At 36.6% G+C, this 21,774-nt stretch overlaps 1 protein-coding gene across 1 annotated transcript in view; it reads left to right on the top strand.

Moving 5' to 3' along the window:
* Positions 1 to 21,774, top strand: part of LOC134856262 (uncharacterized) — a 197,349-nt gene that overhangs the window by 126,817 nt on the left and 48,758 nt on the right. Inside the window, exons 3-4 of the mRNA XM_063872897.1 lie at positions 7,498 to 7,831; positions 8,374 to 8,845. Coding sequence (XP_063728967.1) covers positions 7,498 to 7,831; positions 8,374 to 8,845 — 806 coding nt within the window. The remainder of the gene's footprint in view (positions 1 to 7,497; positions 7,832 to 8,373; positions 8,846 to 21,774) is intronic.

The following is a 21,774-nucleotide window of genomic DNA, read 5'->3' as shown; positions in this document are numbered from 1 at the left end:
TTTTCAAGATAACCCATATACCTTTGAAGAACGACACGCTCGCTTATCTGAACCACTAGAACCAGTTCAACGACAAGCACCTCTAAACGAACCAACATATAACTTATACCCAACACTACCACAAGAATTAAGTAGAATACGAAATCCTAGTCAAAACCAAAATACAGTCGAAATAAATAGACAAATTATACATCCTCGACGAAACAGAAATTTTCAAACTCCCCGAATTCCTTTTGATATACCCCAATCCCCATCACAAAGTACTCCAGAAAACCCCATCGGTATATTACCAGAAACCCCTACGCTTCTTTCACAACGTAGCACCTCAAGCCTACCCTCAGATTACTTAGGTTCAACACCAACATCTGAACAAATACGTGAAAATCCCTTTAACCCTACAAACCAAATATCACGACTACCATATTGGACAACACATTCATTCACACAAGGTGAACCAAATTTAATCAATGATCCAATAGATATTTCTACGGATACAACAACATCCTCATCACTACCAGAAACATTATCACTACCATGAACACCATCAATCAGTCAGATTTCACCAACGCCTTTTAACTTCAATTTCCCAAATAACCTCGACGCTAGATACCGAGAACAATCATCAACAAATATTCCTTTAAGACTAGACTGGAATACATTCACAGCACCTCCACCATTATTTGGACAACACCCAGAAAGTAACCGACTCCACAACTGGGCACTAAATAGACTACAACATAGTAAGACATTCACGAAGACATTCGTGATCATAACATCCAAATACTCCAACAAAATAGTCTACAATTAAAATTTGAAATCACGGTTAAATAAACAAGATTACTCAACATCCCTATCCATTAAACCCACCAAATATAACAGCTCAATCCCTACCACCACCGTTTATAACCACTGAAGTAATATATAAATACGACAGATATACCAAAAAGACAATTGGTTACATCACATTTTATAACCCATACTCAGGATTATCATACAAATGTATATTCTAAAGTTATTAATTTTTCTCCATCTCCTTTTTCCAGTAATCTCAAATCAAAACATAAACCCTTCTCCCCGCACAGGACCCCAAGATTTATTAGTAACACATTACGATTGTGAAGAAAACGAACAAAAAACACTACACAAGTATGCAATAAATCAAGTATCACAATGCGAAACAGAACCCCAAGCCATAGAAACAACAAATGTAATAGCGACACTCTATTCAAAAGCCCGAGCAACTACAGTTATAGGATATAAATTCACAGCAACATTTTCTGAAAAGAAAGTACATTGTTCACAAGTCTCAAACGAAAATAAAAACCGATTTGACCATGAATCATTCTATCAGAGTAATATAGAACGACTTTTACATCTCAATCCCGAAGATTGTAAAAACGAGTTACTCCGACTAAACATCACAAAAAAAACACAGATAGAAAGTTAGTAAATTTATAAACGAACCCTATCACCCTATAAACGAAGGAACATCATATATACCAGTTGATTTTCAAAAAAGTAAAAATCAACCTGGTGGACATCTAAAACCCCATGACACTAGAAGCACACGTTTACAAGAACTATCACTAATGAATAGTACATATTTCGGTAATATCCACTATGATATTCACCTAGATATGAAATTAGACTACACAATTAGCCGAATTTTTCAAGAAATGTCACTCTCTGAATTAGAGACACTTCACCAACTATGCGAATTAGAAAGGACACAAATCCTACAATCACTTGCACTAGCAGTATTAAAAATACCCTACGCAGGATATTTACTATCAGGAAATAGATCAAATTTTTAGACTACGAAGGAAACATTTTATGGTTTTATACATGTACCAAAAAATTATCACCACTATATGTTTTTGAAGATAAACGATGCTATAAAAGAATCCCAATCTTTTATAAGAATAAAGTACATTTCGTTGACACACTTTCAAGACGAACCTATTTTTGGGATACCGCAGTCCCATGTGGATCAGAAAAAAGCCACAATGTAGTTCAACTGAACCCTGATGAAGATAAATATTACCTTTTTACCCCATATCCCACATTAATGCAATTACTCAAAAAATTTTCACCTGAAAGCATTAGAGCTATTGCTCGAAACCCAAATATTGACCTACAGTCAATTGGAATATACTCAAAATCCGATATACAACATCACATTAGAACACAACAATTCCAAGAATTATTAACACAAATGGACAATATACAAAGACAATCAATTGACTAAAACTTACGCAAACTTGCCGAAACCGCAGGATTTGCAGATATTTATACACAAGATTATAGCGGATATTTTAAAGACATTAAAGACTATATATATCTAAACGGTGAAAAATATAGACCACAAGATATTTCACCTATAAATATTTTTAGCTTTGTTACACTAAAAAATGAAATTCTCGATTTTCTAGGATGACCCTACTACATCTTAGAAAAATTGACTATTTTATACGCAATGTTTAACTTTATAGGATTTCTTTTTTCGCTTTTAAAAGGAATCTATAATACATGCGCTATACACACACAAGTAAATAGACAAGCAAGTGTAGCACGCATACTATTTGCAGGATTTTTTGGAATTTTTTCATCATCAATAAACAAAATTCTTTTAGACGCACAAATAAAAGAATACAACACAAAAATAGCAACAAGACAGAACACATACGACGAAGAACATAACAATGTAGACATAACGCCTACAGCACCACAGTTACCACCCCTACCACATAACCATCCACTATCACTAGTCCCACGAAATTTTCGAAATTTAGCAATAACACATAATCCAAATTTTAGACCAACCATATCACAAAGTCCCATTCAACATATAATGACACACCATCCACTAGATGAAAATACATATGAACAAATTATAGAACAACCCCATACCACCGCTTTTCAGTCTCAAAATAATAATTTTTTTAGCCCACGATGAGCCGACAACTTGGATCCCTACACCGCTCAAATTCCCACCCGACCAACCTCAACACTCCAATTACAATAATTCCACTTTTTGCTTTCCCGCCACCCGATTTCCCAACCAATAATGTAACATCAGGCATGAATTCAGACACTAACTCACATATCTCAGTTTTATACTCCATTTCACAACTCAATAATCCAAATATTGAAACCCCTGATGAATTTGCAGACTCTGAACCATCTCCATCCAATAATTTTCAAACCAACTCCTCAGTTTTTTCAAAACCCCCTTTTCAACCAATCCCGTCAAATAACCCACTCCCATCCATTTCTACACCCTCTTATGCTTCACAAGTCACCCCAACCTACTCTTCATTTCATTCAGACCGATCATCCAATTCTCCAAATACTCCGCAAATCTCCCAGGAACTAGATAATTTTATCACCCTACAACAACAACCCTTCCACCTTGAAAACCCCACTATAAATCAGATTTCATCCACAATAGAATCATCAAACCCACCTACCCCTACACCCTCTTCAGCTTATACCGCATCATTAGCACCATCATCCACATCCACCGAATCATCAAATAGCACTAATAGAGCTTATCGCACTTTCAAAAGAAAATTCCCGAACCATCCATTTCCAACAAAACCAGGAACAGCCCGTGAATATATTAATCATCCAAATCACACTAACACGAAAGATTTTTTAGCAATCACCCTACCTTCATTTCCACAATATACTTTGAACACTCCTAACAACATTAACGACACACGTAATTTTGTAGATGAATAAGTTTTAATGCCTACACTTCATTGGACATCATATTATCATTTTACTAACCCCCTTTGCCTACCTTTATCTAATACTCACATCGATATAGAAAGAAATAAAGATATGCTATATCGACTCACCACACCACTAACACATAGACAATTTACTTATATAGGATATAAAAAGTCACTAAAAACATACACTGCACCCCGAGCTAACGAATACACGCTAGAATATTACAATCACAACATCATCCGAGCTAACCAAGACCAATTTCTAGATGATGACCGTTTCGCTAACCACAAATCACAGAAAAATTTTTCATCAAAACACCATATGTATTTACACTCAATATATTTGATCGCAAATTCGATCACATCATTTCTGAAGCACTAACCGACACACAATCTTACGAAATTTTTAAAGAAAAATTTCAATTTTTTTCACTAACCTTTCATTTCCTTGCACCACACGAACGAGATTTGCACTGCTCACACGATATTATGTTACGAACTAAACAAACGCACACATATACATATTATCGCTTCATACAAAATCACTTTGATCTACACACTCCATCAAGACAACCACACCACCGTTTTCAATTTATTAACTCTAAATACACTTCACCATTTTTTCTTAACTTCACATATTGCGTCAAAGATACTAACCTTCACGATATTCTTCGCAATTATGATCCCATAACCCAAATGTATATTTTTTGTCCCATCACAAAGACCTTCAACGCAGAAGAATCCAGACCCTTCCTTATCCCACATGAATTTGTTCAACCTATAGAAATCCCAATATTAGAATTCATCCACAACACTAAATACAATCACAAATTATATAATCTCATCCAAAACACACCTTATGATTTTGCAGTTGGCACTGAAGAACTAAAAAACATTAAAGCACTTCAATTGCTTTGGCCACTGCTTCAAACTAAAAACATCATTCGCATACTAGCAAAACTACTAACTAACTCCGACATAATACACGACATCTTCCCCCACGGTTTTTTCCCCGACGACTAACAGGTAAGTATATTTTATGCATATTCTTAACTAATAAATTCAAATTAAAAAACTAACCATTCTTTATCCATGTCTCATTTTGATTTTTAGTCTTCATCTCACGATCATCTGCAAAATACACAAAAGAAAAATAAAAAATAGAAAACTTCTTCAAATTGTTCAAAACTCTAATAATCTTTTGCACCAGCTAAATTAAATAGAGTTCATACAAATGTAGTAAATTAATTTATAAATTATTTCCCTAAAAGCAGTAATTCTAATAATGATGAAAATTTGTAACTTAATTTTTCCCCAAAACTAGCAGTAAAATTGAAATTCTATAAATTGATAAGACGAAAATGCAGTACTAACCTTTTGATATTTCCATTCACTCGCACAAGAATTCTATCCATACTCGCACAGCTCGCCCACGAAGAATTGTTTAAATAATGAATTTCAGTTTCAAGCTTTCACACTCAACAACTCTAACACACGAAAACAAGTTTCAAACTTTCCTTTAACCCGGTTGGAAAGGAATTATATACTAAACAAAACTAACCAACGCAGCTTACTAAACACCACAACACATAGAATAACAGCATGACTAAGAAAAGGAAACCAACGGTACCCAAACCGGATTAACCCAGTTTAAAACTGGATAATTTATTCTTTTGAAGACTATTATAAATTCTAAGAAAGAAATAATAAAACACAAAAAAGTCGAAAGACAAACCCATACCAAAAACAATTTGATTTTTGAAAAAAGCACACAACCAACGAAACATAAGAAAAACCACTATAAACCCAACATAAAAAGTTATCACGTAACAGGACCTCTCACAGAAACCGCACGAAATCATACTCCCACTCCTGGCCTAACCCACCAGAGAGGACGTCCTGAGCATGCTCTATAGCCGGCCTAACCCACCGCGCTACATCCACGCTTTGTGACCACACTTCTATTTTTAATAAGAGGTATTCAAGGGTGAGTAACTCTTCAAAATAACCGAACTAAAACAAAAAGCTTTTGTGAAAACACCTAACCAAAATCATAATTAAAACACCAAACTAATAAAAATTTTATAAAATGTAAATTATACCTTGCAGTATATAGATCAGCATATAACACCAAAGACGAACATCCAAAGACAAAATGACCCCACTACACTCGAAGAAGTATGGCCAACCACAATCAATATGCCGCCCACAATCACAACTCAAAGGATTTAGAGTACGACTTGACTTCGCAGAAAAGGACTTCATTGAACTAGAACAATGACCACCTCGATGTTCAAGTATACGTACAGATCCGAGTAACCAGGCATCCCCTCCACGCACAATCTCCACACCATTCCCAGACAAGGTCAACCCAAAAGAAGTTCTCTACATGGAACAGAAAAACCTGTCATAGCCAACCATTCTGAAATCAGATTTGAGTTTGTTGCGAAAATCCAGTCGTTGTCATGAGAAGACACAGCGATTGAACCTGGAACTTCTCTAACAAGAGAACCCAGAAGAATTATGATGTTCGCCAAATACCAACGTCCATCATCCATCCTTTGAATTGCAGAAAGACTATTCTAAAAAACTCTGTAAAACCCGGATGGGTGGAACCTGATCTAAACTACATTTTATGATTGGATAAATTAGATATTTTACCACTGTAAAGTATTTAATATTAACCAATCATGATCCATCTAACTAGCAACCCACTTATTTGTAAGTGCTGAAATTACTTGTAATTTCAGCACCAGAGAGATTTGAATTTAACTTAGAATTTAGTTGCCTCTCCTAAGGAACTTCAGCAGCCGCAATAAACCAGTATACCCTAGATCTATTGAGCCTAGCAGAGACTAGTTAAACAACCTGAGACTAGATAGTATAAGAGTAAGATTAGGATCGGTATTAGACTAAGAAGTTGCACGAATCTATCCGGCCGAAAATAAGATAGCGTGACGAGCAGACGGTGTACCCTATCCGAAATTACTCTATGAGTTAACCACATCGGTCCTAACTCACGACATCAAGAACCCTATGATTTTTTTTGAATGAATGAAACACCGGCCAATGTTTAAACTGACAAAAATGTTACATCAAAGTTTTTTACCTGTTAGCTCGCTTGAGCTAAGAAATCAAAAGAACCACATTATTAAAAAGTTTTGTCCGGTTTTTTTTTATCTTTCCTGGTGCACTTTTGTTTCACTTAGGTTTGGTCACGAATACATCCCGAAATTTTTAAGATAACTATTTTAAAAAAATTTGTTTTTCTGGTTTTTGAGAAAATGCTGGTCATACAATTTCCATCTATGAAAAATCACCAATCATAGGTCTTTCATGCAATTTTCTGTACTTATGGAATTAGCATTTTTGACTATCATTTTTCCATATATGAAATTTGTTTGATTGTCAACACGGGATATTTTGCGCTATCAATGTGTTAGCGGAGATTTATTCCGCTATACAAATTGTTCCAAATTGGTCGAAAGAAGCTTATTTGCCATAATTGATTTGTTAGTAGGGGAGAAATGTTTTTTTTTTCTGCAGATGAGGCGAAAGCCAATATCACTAACAGGTTATAGAACAGTTTTTCTCGTAAATTCACACTGTTTTTTCTGTTTTTGAGCTTGTACCAAAAACAAAAGAGCTCTCTACTGAGTTACAATTCAGAGGCCAACTAAAAACTCTAGGTCAGAGGTTTCTAATTATTCATCTTCAATTGAGCGCATTGGGAGCTTCCGATTGTGATTTGTGTGTGCAGATGACTTCATAGTGGAGTGTTGGTTTGAGGACAAGAACTGTTCAGACTGGTTCGAGCCCTTCCCCACCCTCTCCTTCGGCACCTGTCTCAACCTCACCCAGCCACCCCCCTCCCGCAGCGAGGAGGAGTATCACCCGGTGGGGAAACTGCAGATGGGCTACCATGTCACCTTCTTCCGAAACCCCCTCAGAGCCAGTGGGATTGTGGAGCCGGTGGGGGGCGTGTGGGTGACAGTGTCTGACCAGAACTACCTCATGGTTCCCGAGGTCCACTCCTGGACCATCCCCTGGGGCCAGGGCATGGAACTGAGTCTGCAGAGGCGCGAATACTTCAGGCAAGTCCAACACGCCACCCCCTTCTATCTCTCTCTCTCTCTCTCTCTCTCTCCCTCTTCCAAACAGACATTTTTAACCACACCATCCGCTCCCAGACTCTTTCGGCCATGATATGAAACATCAAGTTCACATTGAGAACCGTTCATTGACTACAAGTAGCGCAGTTGAAGCATTCCATTGGACACTTTTTTGGAACAAGGAACATCACTCAGCTATTTGATTGAAGCAAGTGGCACACTATACAATCTATCAGGAGAACGGTGTTGCTCTGTCGTCAAAAGCAACCCGCATGCATTATTTCCTCCCAATTAAGACAGAGTTAGTTGGTTGACCGAGTCCCTTCCTGCCACATCTTTATCCACATTATACTCAGTCGAACAAAGACAGCCGACACAATTATGTGGTTGCTACTCCAGCACTAGTCCCTGTATTGCAAAACTGGCCTGTTGGCCATTTGCTCTTTAAAGCACAGACCAATTTGAGGAAGCACTGGTGTAGTTTAAGTGAGCCACAAGTATTTGAGTGTGTTTGTTGATTGCAGAGTGAAAAACTGCACGAGCGAGAGAAGTGAGTCGGAGGACCTGTGCAGCTTCATGTGTTTGGACGAGGTGTTCCTGGACAACTGCCAGTGCACATTCTCCCCCTACGGCAAACACACTCACAGGTGCTCGGCCAAGGAGTCCGAGAAGTGCATTCCCAAGGTCGCCCAAAACTTCGACAACTTCATCAACTGCAAGCGGGGCTGCAAAACACCCTGCGACTGGAAAGGGTACACGGGTCAAAGGTCAAATATGAACTTCCCCTCTGACTCCTTTACACCCTACCTACTCATGGACATTCTGGACAACAAAGCTGACTCTGCCACTGCCAGATCCCTGCGTCTTTACCTGGAGTGGTGGAAACAGTTCACAGCTGGATCCAACATCACCTACGAACTCTCCACTTTCATGATGCTGCAAAACATCCGACGCAACTTTGCATACATTCACATATACATGGGCAAAAACAAAGAGGTTTGTCTGCATGGAAGTTCAAACTTTTGAAGAAACTTAGTTCGCTCAATCTTTGCTATCTTTGAAAATTATTCGAGAATATTTAAGATCTTTGCGAGTTTCCAAGATGACGGTTCTGGGAACTGTCGGAATATTTATTAATGCTTATTGGGTGTTTTTTTTCAAACCAATTTTGACTTGTTATATAACCGTTTTCGACGGATGACGCAACTTTTTATTTTTGGCATTTTTTCTGCAGGTTTTAAAGTCTAAGTTCAATCTTATATTTCCACTAGTGAACATTTTTGCAAAGATATGAGAGCTGAAAGTTTCCAATGTGCCCGAGTTGGAATACTTAACGCGTGATGTAATTACGAGGCCAAGCTGTGCAGTTTGTGAATTTTAGCTTCCGCAACAGGGAAAAATTAGATTTGTCGCAGAATCCGCGACACTGCTACTTTTCGTTGATCTTCTTTGTTGTTCTGGGTTCCACGAACAAATAGTTAAACCAATGTACCGCTTAAAATTGCTCCGAAACTAGGCAAGTTTGTAGAATCCGCAACGGTATTTGCGGAATCCGGAACAGTTTGCAGAATTCACAAACAAATAATATATATATCTTCTGAAATACTGACAGCTCGTTCCATTCATTTTTTCCTTTCTACAGCGCAGCGCACTAAAAGCTCAAATGCTGACAACACGTTTAGTTCAGTTCAAATCTCAAATGCGTATCACAAATACTGACAATACGAGACATTAATATCAACAAGACTGCTCGTATCAGGGTGAAGCCCTGAATTTTCCGACTGCCTTTTAAGGTTTATGGAGCAGCAGTAATAACATAAAAAATTAAATGAAATAAAATGAAATTAATTTTTTTTTTCTAAAACTTGAAGTTTTTAATGAAAATCATCCCCCCACACGCCATATAAAGTACAAAAAGATAGATTTCGTTCCTTGTAACAAATCAATTATGGCAAATTAGCTATTTCAACCAATTTGGAACGATTTATAAGACCGATTAATCTCCTTTTACGCGTGAATAGCGCGAATTATATCGCGCGTTAATTGTCCCAAATTGGTCAAAATGGCCAAAATGGCAATCTTTAAACCCTCATAACTTTACGAAAAATGATCACAGGTGAAATATTGTTTCAAATTTAAGTTCAGGACAACAATGGCTTTCGAATGATTAAAAAAATTCCGTCAAAAATGGCTAGTTAAAAAGTCGAACTTTGTCTGAAGAAAAAAAAACCCACCCCGAGCACAAATATTCCGTTACTTTTGTATCGAAAGTCGGAACAACAAGACTGCTCGTATCAGGGCGAAGCCCGGAAAGTTCCGACTGCCTTTTACTGTTTAAGGAGCAGTAATAACATAAACCACATAAAAAATTAAAAGAAATAAAATGAATGAAAAACTTTTTTTCTAAAATTTTAAAATTTTTCGATAAAACTCATCCCCCCACTCGCAATATAAAGTACAAAACAATAGACTTCGCTCCTTGTAACAAATCAATTATGGCAAATACGCTTCTTTCAACCAATTTGGAACGATTTCTAAGACGGATTAAACCTCGCTTACGCGTTAATAGCGAGAAATTTATCGCGCGTTAATTGTCCCAAGTTGGCCAAAATGGCAATCTTTAAACCCTCATAACTTTATGATCACAGGTAAAAAATCTTTTCAAATTTAAGCTTAAGACAACAATAGCTTTTGTATGATATAAAAAAACTCCATCAAAAATGGCTAGCTAAAGAGTCGAAATTGATCTGAAGAAAAAAAAACCCACCCCGAGCACAAATATTCCGTTACTTTTGTATCGAAAGTCGGAACGATTAAAATTAATTTTTTTTCTTGGTTTTTCGTAATGTGTTGGCGTTTGAAAGTAGCCACTTTGGCTTCCCGGCTTGACCTCCATACATGAAAAAAGCCTTTTTTATAGTTCCATTCTAAAAACCTGCTGATCAAACAAATTCATATATTGAATGTATGGAAAAAAGCTCCTATAAATTTCGTTTATGAGATTTGTATCAAAAATTTTTTTCCAAAGTAGCAATTCTGGGACAAAGTTTTTCTTTTTAGTTGGGCTAGATTTTTTTAAAGTAAATATTCGCTCTCCACGTAAAAAACATTCAGGTTTTTAGTTGTAGTTCTGGGTTATAATCAGCACGAACATTCTTGACAAGTCTTCGCTGTTAACTTGTGTGATTCGTGGCACTTAGTTATAGGTTGTGTTGTGAAAAAGAAAACCTTTGGAAATCAAAGCGACATTTATTTTCCATATGGTTAAAAAAATTGATCCTTTCTTTTGAGGCAAGATTTTTACAGTTGAGGCGAACTTTTTATAATTTTACAAAATGATTATCACATCAGGTGGCCTATTTTATGAGGAAAAAACCGATTACAGGAAAACTAAATTAAAACAATTAAAATCATTTTCCCAGAAACTTTGCAAAAGTTTCAAATGGAACAAAAAACTCAGGCCATTGAAACATAAAAGCAGAAATGAAATTTTAAAAACAATGTCAGATCAAAAAAGAATGAAAAAAAAAAAACTAAACACTTGAACGATACCTATTTTTTGAATAAATGTAAAGCCAGACAAAAAACAAAAAATTTAATCAAGCTTTGAATGAACTAATCAGCAAGATTGGCTGTTCTGCGAAGCTTCATTTTCTTCTAACTTTGATATAGATTATGTGCAAAAAACATTCAGCCAAAAAGAACGTGTGAAACTTCTTATTGGTTGAAAATTTTCGATTAATCGTTCCCTCTATCATGAGAGTAGCCGCTTTTACATCATTATGTACTTTGCAGTGTCAAGCTACATCACTTTGTGTTCGTAGATCACCTTCAAGGAATAAATATATATTTTTTTCCATTTTTTTTTTCAATTTTTTTGTTGCAAAATTTTTCAAAGTTTTTTTTGAAAATTTCCATCAATCTATTTTTAGGACGAACAACCAAACAAAAAAAAGAACATGCAATTTTATGAAAAAAAAATACGTAAGTTCACATGTTTGTCCCATGTTATTAAAACCTCGGGAGAAATTGCGAACCACAAGCGATTCACATGTCCAAACATGTAAAATCACATGTTTTTTACGGAATTTTTTTGATAGTCGCGCCGTCTCCATCTCGGTCTGGAAAGTTTGGAAATGGCTAAGTTTGGTCGCGCCTGTCACGCCGTTTCCTGAGCCGCAGGGCCGCGCCGTATCCGCCTCGGTCGCGAAAGTCGCGCCTGAGTTTTTCCGTCGCGAAAGTCTGAAAATGGCAACTCTTGGTCGCGAGAGTCTGAACATACCAAACATGAGTCGCGATATTCTGGTCACGCAACCTCCGCTTCGGTCGCAAAAGTCTGGAAATTCCAGGTTTTGGTCGCCAAAGTCTGTACATGTCTAATTTTAATTTTGGTCTGGAAAGTCTTGACATGCCAAAATTTTGTCGCGAAAGTCTGGACATGAGTCTGGGACCTCGACCCGGGCATCAATTGCAGGCAGTCAAAAACATCAAACTTGAGACTTTACATCAAAAACCTAAATCCCCTGGTAATAATTTTGTACTTTCAACATGTGAAAACAAAACATGTGATTTCGCCATGTGTTTTCACACATGTTGTTTGACACCTGTGATTCTACGTTTTGTTTCATGTACTTTCACATGTTTAAAATTTTACTTGTGACAAAAAACGCCCCAATTTACATGTGAATTTTGGCAACGCCCCATGTTTCGTCTTCTCAATCAAAGCTACATACGTCAGCGGATGATCCACTTGTAGAGGTCCAGGGCACAGCAATCACCGATCCTGCGAATGAGGCCACTGATCATGCCAAGAGTGACTCAACCCGGACTTCAGGACGCTCAACGAAACCGACGAGGTTTTTCGACGACCCTCTTCGCCATTCTATTAAGAGCGTCACGGAATCTTTGCCTATCGAATCTTCACAACAACTACCAGCCCCAGAGCAGACCCATACTACACCATTTGTCCCACTTGTTCGAAAAGGAGTCCAGCTGCCTTTCCCGAGGACGAAAGAACAAACTACACCGTTCAAAAGAATCAGAATTGAGGAGCCTGAGAATAACTCTTAAACTCAAAACTTGTTTGAAACTTGCGTAAAACTTCATACGATTTTGCCTTTCTGTTCGTCTGGGCCGATTCTCAGCAAGTGCAAAGGTGCTTTCCCATTCCATTCAGTACACGTCAAAACTTTATACTTTGATAATTTTTCTTCAAGAGGGGGAAATGTCATGAGGCGACCTTCGGTACCTCACTCTATTCTATTTACTTATATATAACTTATATAATTATGTCTTATCATCTATTCGCCATAGTGCTGTAATTTGACTCAAGGTCAAATCTCACCAGCATAATCGTCTGTCACTTGAGAATGTGAAACCGTCAGTTGCGAAACCCTGAGGTGTGAAATCTAGTGAAGAAACTTGATACTCTCCATTATTTCTGGAAACGTTAAATCTATACACCTGGCAATCTATATGGTTTACTAATTGAAAACTTGTTAATTGAATTTCTTTTACAACCCTACCAATCAGTATAAAATTCCATCGCCCGATTCAAAATTTTAAAAAAAATCTGTTTCTTTTCTAATTCTTTGCCTGTTTTCATTCTTTGCAGTTGTAAGAATCATTGTAAGAAGCCTTCCTTTTATTCAAAGTGTTCTTATTTTGTTTTGTTGTGTTTATCTAATTTATGGTTAAAGAAACTAATTTCAAACATCTGCGACTAATCTGTATGATGCACTTTCAATGCATCATCGGGGAAACTGACGAAACACCCTTCACAATGTATCTAATTTCGACGCTTGTATCATATAACTCAACCTGAAGTTCACCTGACTGAATCAACTTTCAAATTTGCACTTCTAAATGTGCATTTTCAGTTGCACCGCTCTTTAAAAAGATTGCTCGTATAAAGGCGACGCCTTGAATGTTCAGACTGCCTTTTCAGGTCTATGGAGCAGTAAATACATGAAAAAATTAAAAGTAATAAGAAAATATATTTTTGTTTCTTATTTGAGATTTGTTGTAAAAATCATCCCACACCGCACCATATAAAATTCAAAGTGACAAATTTCGCTCCTAGTAACCAATCCATTATGGCTGTCATGAGGCGACTTTCGGTACCTCACTCTATTCTATTTACTTATGTATATCTTAGATAATTATGTCTTATTATCTATTCACCATAGTGCACTAATTTGATTCAAGGACAAATCTCGTCTGTCACTTGAGAATGTGAAACCGTCAGTTGCGAAAGCCTGAGGTTGGAAATCTAGTAGAGAAACTTGATACTCTCTATTCATTCTGGAAACGTTAAATCTATACACCTGGCAATCTATATGGTTTACTAATGAAAACTTGTAAATGAATTTCTTTTACAACCCTACCAATCAGTATAAAATTCCTTCGCCCGATTCAAAATTTTAAAAAACCTCTGTTTCTTTTCTAATTCTTTGCCTGTTTTCATTCTTTGCAGTTGTAAGAATCATTGTAATAAGCCTTCCTTTTATTCAAAGTGTTCTTATTTTGTTTTGTTGTGTTTATCTAATTTATGGTTAAAGAAACTAATTTCAAACATCTGCGACTAATCTGTATGATGCACTTTCAATGCATCATCGGGGAAACTGACGAAACACCCTTCAGAATGTATCTAATTTCGACGCTTGTATCATATAACTCAACCTGAAGTTCACCTGACTGAATCAACTTTCAAATTTGCACTTCTAAATGTGCATTTTCAGTTGCACCGCTCTTTAAAAAGATTGCTCGTATAAAGGCGACGCCTTGAATGTTCAGACTGCCTTTTCAGGTCTATGGAGCAGTAAATACATGAAAAAATTAAAAGTAATAAGAAAATATATTTTTGTTTCTTATTTGAGATTTGTTGTAAAAATCATCCCACACCGCACCATATAAAATTCAAAGTGACAAATTTCGCTCCTAGTAACCAATCCATTATGGCTGTCATGAGGCGACTTTTGGTACCTCACTCTATTCTATTTACTTATGTATATCTTAGATAATTATTTCTTATTATCTATTCACCATAGTGCACTAATTTGATTCAAGGACAAATCTCGTCTGTCACTTGAGAATGTGAAACCGTCAGTTGCGAAAGCCTGAGGTTGGAAATCTAGTAGAGAAACTTGATACTCTCTATTCATTCTGGAAACGTTAAATCTATACACCTGGCAATCTATATGGTTTACTAATGAAAACTTGTAAATGAATTTCTTTTACAACCCTACCAATCAGTATAAAATTCCTTCGCCCGATTCAAAATTTTAAAAAACCTCTGTTTCTTTTCTAATTCTTTGCCTGTTTTCATTCTTTGCAGTTGTAAGAATCATTGTAATAAGCCTTCCTTTTATTCAAAGTGTTCTTATTTTGTTTTGTTGTGTTTATCTAATTTATGGTTAAAGAAACTAATTTCAAACATCTGAGGCTAATCTGTATGATGCACTTTCAATGCATCATCGGGGAAACTGACGAAACACCCTTCAGAATGTATCTAATTTCGACGCTTGTTTCATATAACTCAACCTGAAGTTCACCTGACTGAATCAACTTTCAAATTTGCACTTACAAATGTGCATTTTCAGTTGCACCGCTCTTTAAAAAAGACTGCTCGTATAAAGGCGACGCCTTGATTGTTCAGACTGCCTTTTCAGGTCTAAGGAGCAGTTAATACATGAAAAAATTAAAAGTAATAAGAAAATATATTTTTGTTTCTTATTTGAGATTTGTTATAAAAATCATCCCACACCGCACCATATAAAATTCAAAGTGACAAATTTCGCTCCTAGTAACCAATCCATTATGGCTGTCATGAGGCGACTTTCGGTACCTCACTCTATTCTATTTACTTAAATATATCTTAGATAATTATCTCTTATTATCTATTCACCATAGTGCACTAATTTGATTCAAGGACAAATCTCGTCTGTCACTTGAGAATGTGAAACCGTCAGTTGCGAAAGCCTGAGGTTGGAAATCTAGTAAAGAAACTTGATACTCTCTATTCATTCTGGAAACGTTAAATCTATATACTACATTCTATTCTATCTATTTATTTATTATATTGAATTCAGTATCCGAATTTTATAACCAGTTTTCCCCAACACCAACTGAGGGAAATCTAATGGCGTAACCAGCAGGATACGAACCTGCGCGTGTAAATCACATCTGATTTCCACTCAGAAAGTTGTAGGCTTGCCAGGATTTTTTGACGTTGACCTGCTGGGAGAGCTGACAGGGGAAGATCCATTCCTCGGACCGATGAGGACGTTATTATTAACAAGGACTTGCAATCCTTCAACAAGCTGGGGGCGTGTGGACGAAGGCGGCGGTGGTGAATAATTGTGTCCTGATAGACAACCAATTGGCTATACCCGAACAACTACGGAGTGCCATTCCGACTCGACTTCACCGTTCGCATCCTCGACATGCGGCTATGATGGACGCGTCGGAATGCATATGGTGGCATTCCTCAATCGGCAGATAGTTAACGTCTATGAAAAGTGCCCGGAGTGTACTTTATTTGGTATGAATATCAAAACTTCAACAACTTATAACTCTGCGAAGCCATTACCGCAGTTTTCAGCTCCAAATCAAGAACTACAGCCTGATTTTGCGTGTCCGTTAATAGATGATAAAAACGGAAAAATTTATTTTTTTTAGTCGCAATAGATCGTTTTTCTAAATATCCTTCGGTGATGTTAACTAAGGCAACGAGTGCGAAAAAAATCAAGTTTTTACCTTCGTACATTCGTAATCATGGCATACCGGAAAGTATTAGAACAGATTACGGCTCTGGGTTCAACTCTGACGTTGTTAAAGAGTTTTGCAAAAGCCTACATCCGGGACAGGGACTACAGCCGGGACAGGGCTAAAGTTGTACCGAGAGGAGCTTCGCATAGTCCAGACAGTCCCTTCGATTCAAGCTACTTTTTGGAGTGGGCAACCGCGTCGCTGACAGTCAACCATACAAGGATCTAGAAAACTTTGCTAAGGCAGCCAACAACTGGAGCCAATGGAAACGGAATGTGCCTCCGCAACAGGGACGTGAGCTTCTCCGTGAACTGACCGCTCGAAATGATGATCTTGCAAACTCGCTGAAATCGGGAATCACAAAGGGGACTTTGCGCTTTTACGACAATGCCGGAGATCTATCAGCACTAGCTCTATCGCATTCTCAGCGAATAAATAAGTCGTCCTCAACGAGGCCAAAAAGACTCTCAAAAAAACGTAAATTAGAAAAACTAGTTTTGCGAGATCCTCTTAGAGTCAAAATTTTTCGAAAAGTACTTGATCGGAATTCGGGAAAACCTATATTCAAACTAGCTTAAATCAAGATTACTTGTGTTACGGACCACACTTACTAAACTGACAAAGGAAAAGATAATTGGAGAAATGACTCAAGTCTAAGATATAATTTTAACCACCCTAAGTTTTCAGGTACGCCTGGCACAGTGGGAGAGAGACTGCAAAAACCGATTGCTCCTCGGCCTCATTCTCAGCCATCTACTTCTCCAATTCAGAGGCAAACCAGTGAACCTTCCAAGGGCAAAGTGATCGATCTGACGGCAGAATCTTCAAGTGAGGACTCATTAATCACTGGAACACAGCTCGAGGTAGTGGAGGCACCTGGTTCCGCGCCTCAGAGTTTGGCTCAAGCGGATGTTTCACCACAAACCACGCTTGCCACATCTTGCCACCGCTTACTACCTCAGCTTCAACATCATCGACGGCAATTTTGGCAACGCCCCATGTTTCGTCTTCTCAATCAAAGCTGCATACGTCAGCGGATGATCCACTTGTAGAGGTCCAGGGCATAGCAATCACCGATCCTGCGAATGAGGCCACTGATCATGCCAAGAGTGACTCAACCCGGACTTCAGGACGCTCAACGAAACCGACGAGGTTTTTCGACGACCCTCTTCGCCATTCTATTAAGAGCGTCACGGAATCTTTGCCTATCGAATCTTCACAACAACTACCAGCCCCAGAGCAGACCCATACTACACCATTTGTCCCACTTGTTCAAAAAGGAGTCCAGCTGCCTTTCCCGAGGACGAAAGAACAAACTACACCGTTCAAAAGAATCAGAATTGAGGAGCCTGAGAATAACTCTTAAACTCAAAACTTGTTTGAAACTTGCGTAAAACTTCATACGATTTTGCCTTTCTGTTCGTCTAGGCCGATTCTCAGCAAGTGCAAAGGTGCTTTCCCATTCCATTCAGTACACTTCAAAACTTTATACTTTGATAATTTTTCTTCAAGAGGGGGAAATGTCATGAGGCGACCTTCGGTACCTCACTCTATTCTATTTACTTATATATAACTTATATAATTATGTCTTATCATCTATTCGCCATAGTGCTGTAATTTGACTCAAGGTCAAATCTCACCAGCATAATCGTCTGTCACTTGAGAATGTGAAACCGTCAGTTGCGAAACCCTGAGGTGTGAAATCTAGTGAAGAAACTTGATACTCTCCATTATTTCTGGAAACGTTAAATCTATATACTTTATTCTATTCTATCTATTTATTTATTATATTGAATTCTGTGTTCGAATTTTTATTAACCCGTTTTCCCCTACACCAACTGAGGGAAATCTCAATGGCAAACAAGCTTCGTTCAACTAATTTGGAACGATTTCTAAAACGGATTAACTCTGCGCTTAGGCGTTAATAGCCGTAAATATATCGCGCGTTAATTGTCCCTAAGTCGTCAAAAGGACAATCTTTAAACCCCTATAATTTTACGAAAACTATCACAGGTAAAATATATTTCAAATTTAAGCTCAAGACAACAATATTTTTTGAATGATACAAAAGTTTCAGTCAAAATACGTTAGTTAAAAAGTCGAATTTTGTCTGAAGAAATAAGACCAAACCTCGTACAGACATTCCGTTACTTTCGTTACGAAAAACGGAACAAAAAAAAATTTTTTTTTGAAAGAGTTTTTGTGGAAAATATTCACCCACAGGCCATTTCAAGTACACAGTGTTAGAATTCACTCCTAGTAACCAATCAATTATGGCAATTAAGCGTCCATCAAGCAATTTGGAACCAGTAAACCTCCGCTTAAGAGTTAATGGCGCGAAAAATATCGCGCGATGTTTGTCCTAAGTTTTTCGAAATTGCTATCTTTAAACCCAATAACTTTACAAAAAATGATTACAGGTGAAATAAAAGCTCAGGACAACAACACTTTTCGATTTTTTTTAAATCCAGCGAAAAATGGCTAGTGAAAAAGTTTAGTTAAAAAACTGTCTAAAAAGAGACACCCGGAGCGCAAATGTTTCGTTACTTTCGTTACAAAACTCGGAACAAAAACAAGGCACACATTTTAATTTCACAACTCCAAAAAAGTATGGAAAACCTAGTTTTTTTCTGAACAGTAGTAAAACAAATGTACTTGAGGCGACCAAATTTTCGTCAGCGGAGCATCTAAATTAATTTCAAACGAAATTCGTCATTTCAACTGCAACTGTAATTATTTCTTATTGTTGATATAGGAAAAACATCAAAGTAAAACTCAAAAAACGTTCGAAAAAAATTGCAATTGATCGAAATTTCAGAAAAAAATAGACGTTAAACGCAGCAACACAAATAAAACAAGACTGCGTAGCCTGAATGTTCCCAGTGCTTTTTTTAAAACAAAATTTGAGATCTTTTTAACTATACGCCATCTTAAGAACAAAGTGAGAGAATGCGCTCCTCGTAACAAATCAATCATGGCAAATAAGCTTCCTTAAACCAATTTGGAACGATTTCTAAGACGGATTAATTTTCCGCCTACGCGTCAAAAGCGCAAAATATATCGCGCGATAATAATCCCAAATTGAGCACAATTAGTCTTTAATTTTCCTTACGAAAGTCGGAAAAAAATAATCTTGAAGATGTACCCAAAACTTTTTTAAAAAGTTGCTCTCTCTCTCTCTCTCTCTCTCTCTCTCACACACCACCCGCAGTGACACAAATGGGTAAAAAGAATTATCTATAGAAATTATTCAGATTTCAGATCTGTTGTAAAAATATATAGTAAAACTTTTATTATGTAGTTTTAATAATCGATTGTAATGCATTTTGTTTTGCAAAAATTCTATACTGTTTATCTTCGTTATATAATTATTGCCAAACACTCTAACATAGTTTTTTCTGTATCAAACTCTACGCATAATTTAAACAGATTCTATACGCATTATCTCCAGATTATCTACAGATTATGTAAGCATTATCTACAGAAGATTCACTGATTATAATGAGATTAGTTACAGACTATATATAGAGCGTATACAGATTTTATAAAGACTTTATACATATTATATACAGATTATAAATTGATTTCCTCAACATTCTCGCCAATCATATAGAATGAGTATAATGAAATTAAATTATAATGTAAGCTTCATAGAAGTTTTTTGTAATGATGTTTGATCTGAAAAAAGTATAAATTTTTTTTGTGTGAACAAAATGCAGCAAAAATTAGGTTGCTCTATGTCACTTTTTCTATTTTTTCTCTGATATTTTTTTCACAAAATTGCGCTGATTAGGTTGATCTTTTAAATGGCTTTTTGAAGAAGTTTTGCACAAAACTACTTTTCTTACCGCGGACACCCTTAGATTGCAAACTCTTAGAGAGATCTCTTGAAACCTGTTGTTTGCGGTAACCAAATTTCCTCAAGTGATTTCAGCTCACTATAAAACTGGGGAAATGTTTTCCTATTGCAACTTCTTGTTGAGTTTGTCAAAAAAAATCTTTATTTTAAATTTTGAATGGTCAAAATTGAAATTGTTATGACCCCCTATAGTTTTTTAGGCAGTGTAATCAATTTGCTACAGGTTTTACTACAAAAAGATTATATACTGACTATATGCAGATTATCTACAGATTATATACAGGTTTTACGCAATAGAAAAATCAATTATTTTGCCACTAAAATTCATTTATTTCTGGTGGAAAAAAATGGATGCTATCTGTACAGAATCGATTATCGTTCGAAAAATGGTCGTAGATAATTCGATTTTATACTTACGTTACTCTGTATTTTATCCATTTTTGCCACTGCGGGCAGTTTCATCAGTTAAGTGATAATGAATGCTTAGATAATCAAAACGCTTCGGACATTCACAAAATGCTTAGTGTCTGGCATACTGGACACCAATCAGACTTAATGTCTCTATAAGCGTGCTTCGAGTATCTGGCTATTTTTGAAGCAAGTCTTTTTCAAATGCATGAACGAATACTTTAAAGTCCCTTGCGAAATTGCCATTTGGTTGCAGCTCTGAAATAACTACCCTCGCTAATATTTTATTCAAAACAGCAAAAACTGTGAATGACAAAACAAAAGCACTGGCAAACACAGATTTCCTGACTGCTTTTGAAACAGTTGGCCAATTTTTCTTTGATAAAACAAAATTAACATTTGCAACCCAAACCCTTGTTTTGGAACTTTCACATAACTTTTGAACACTCTTAGATAGGTGGCGACTTTGAGATAATTTTAAAAAGGCATGTATCGAATTTGAGAATTCTAATGCATTATATAATCGTTACATTTTCAGACAATGGTACTGAAATAGTTTTTATTATTGTTCCAACATTCGTAACGAAAGTAACGGAATATTTGCACTCACGCTGGTTTTTTTTCTTCAGACAAATTTTGACTTTTGAACTAGCCATTTTTGACAGAATTTTTTTAAAAATCATTCAAAAACTATTGCTGTTGTTCCGACTTTCAATACGAAATTAACGGAACATTTGTGCTCGGGGTGGGTTTTTTTTTCTTCAGACAAATTTCGACTTTTTAACTAGCCATTTTTGACGGAATTTTTTTCTATATCATTCGAAAGGTATTGTTGTCCTGAGCTCAAATTTGAAAAGATATTTCACCTGTTAACTTTTTTTGGAAAGTT

The sequence above is a fragment of the Symsagittifera roscoffensis genome, chromosome 1, assembly GCF_963678635.1.
Source record: "Symsagittifera roscoffensis chromosome 1, txSymRosc1.1, whole genome shotgun sequence".
Classification (NCBI taxonomy): Eukaryota; Metazoa; Xenacoelomorpha; order Acoela; family Convolutidae; genus Symsagittifera; species Symsagittifera roscoffensis.
Note: the sequence above shows the minus strand (reverse complement) of the source record. Positions and strands in the feature narration are given on the sequence as shown.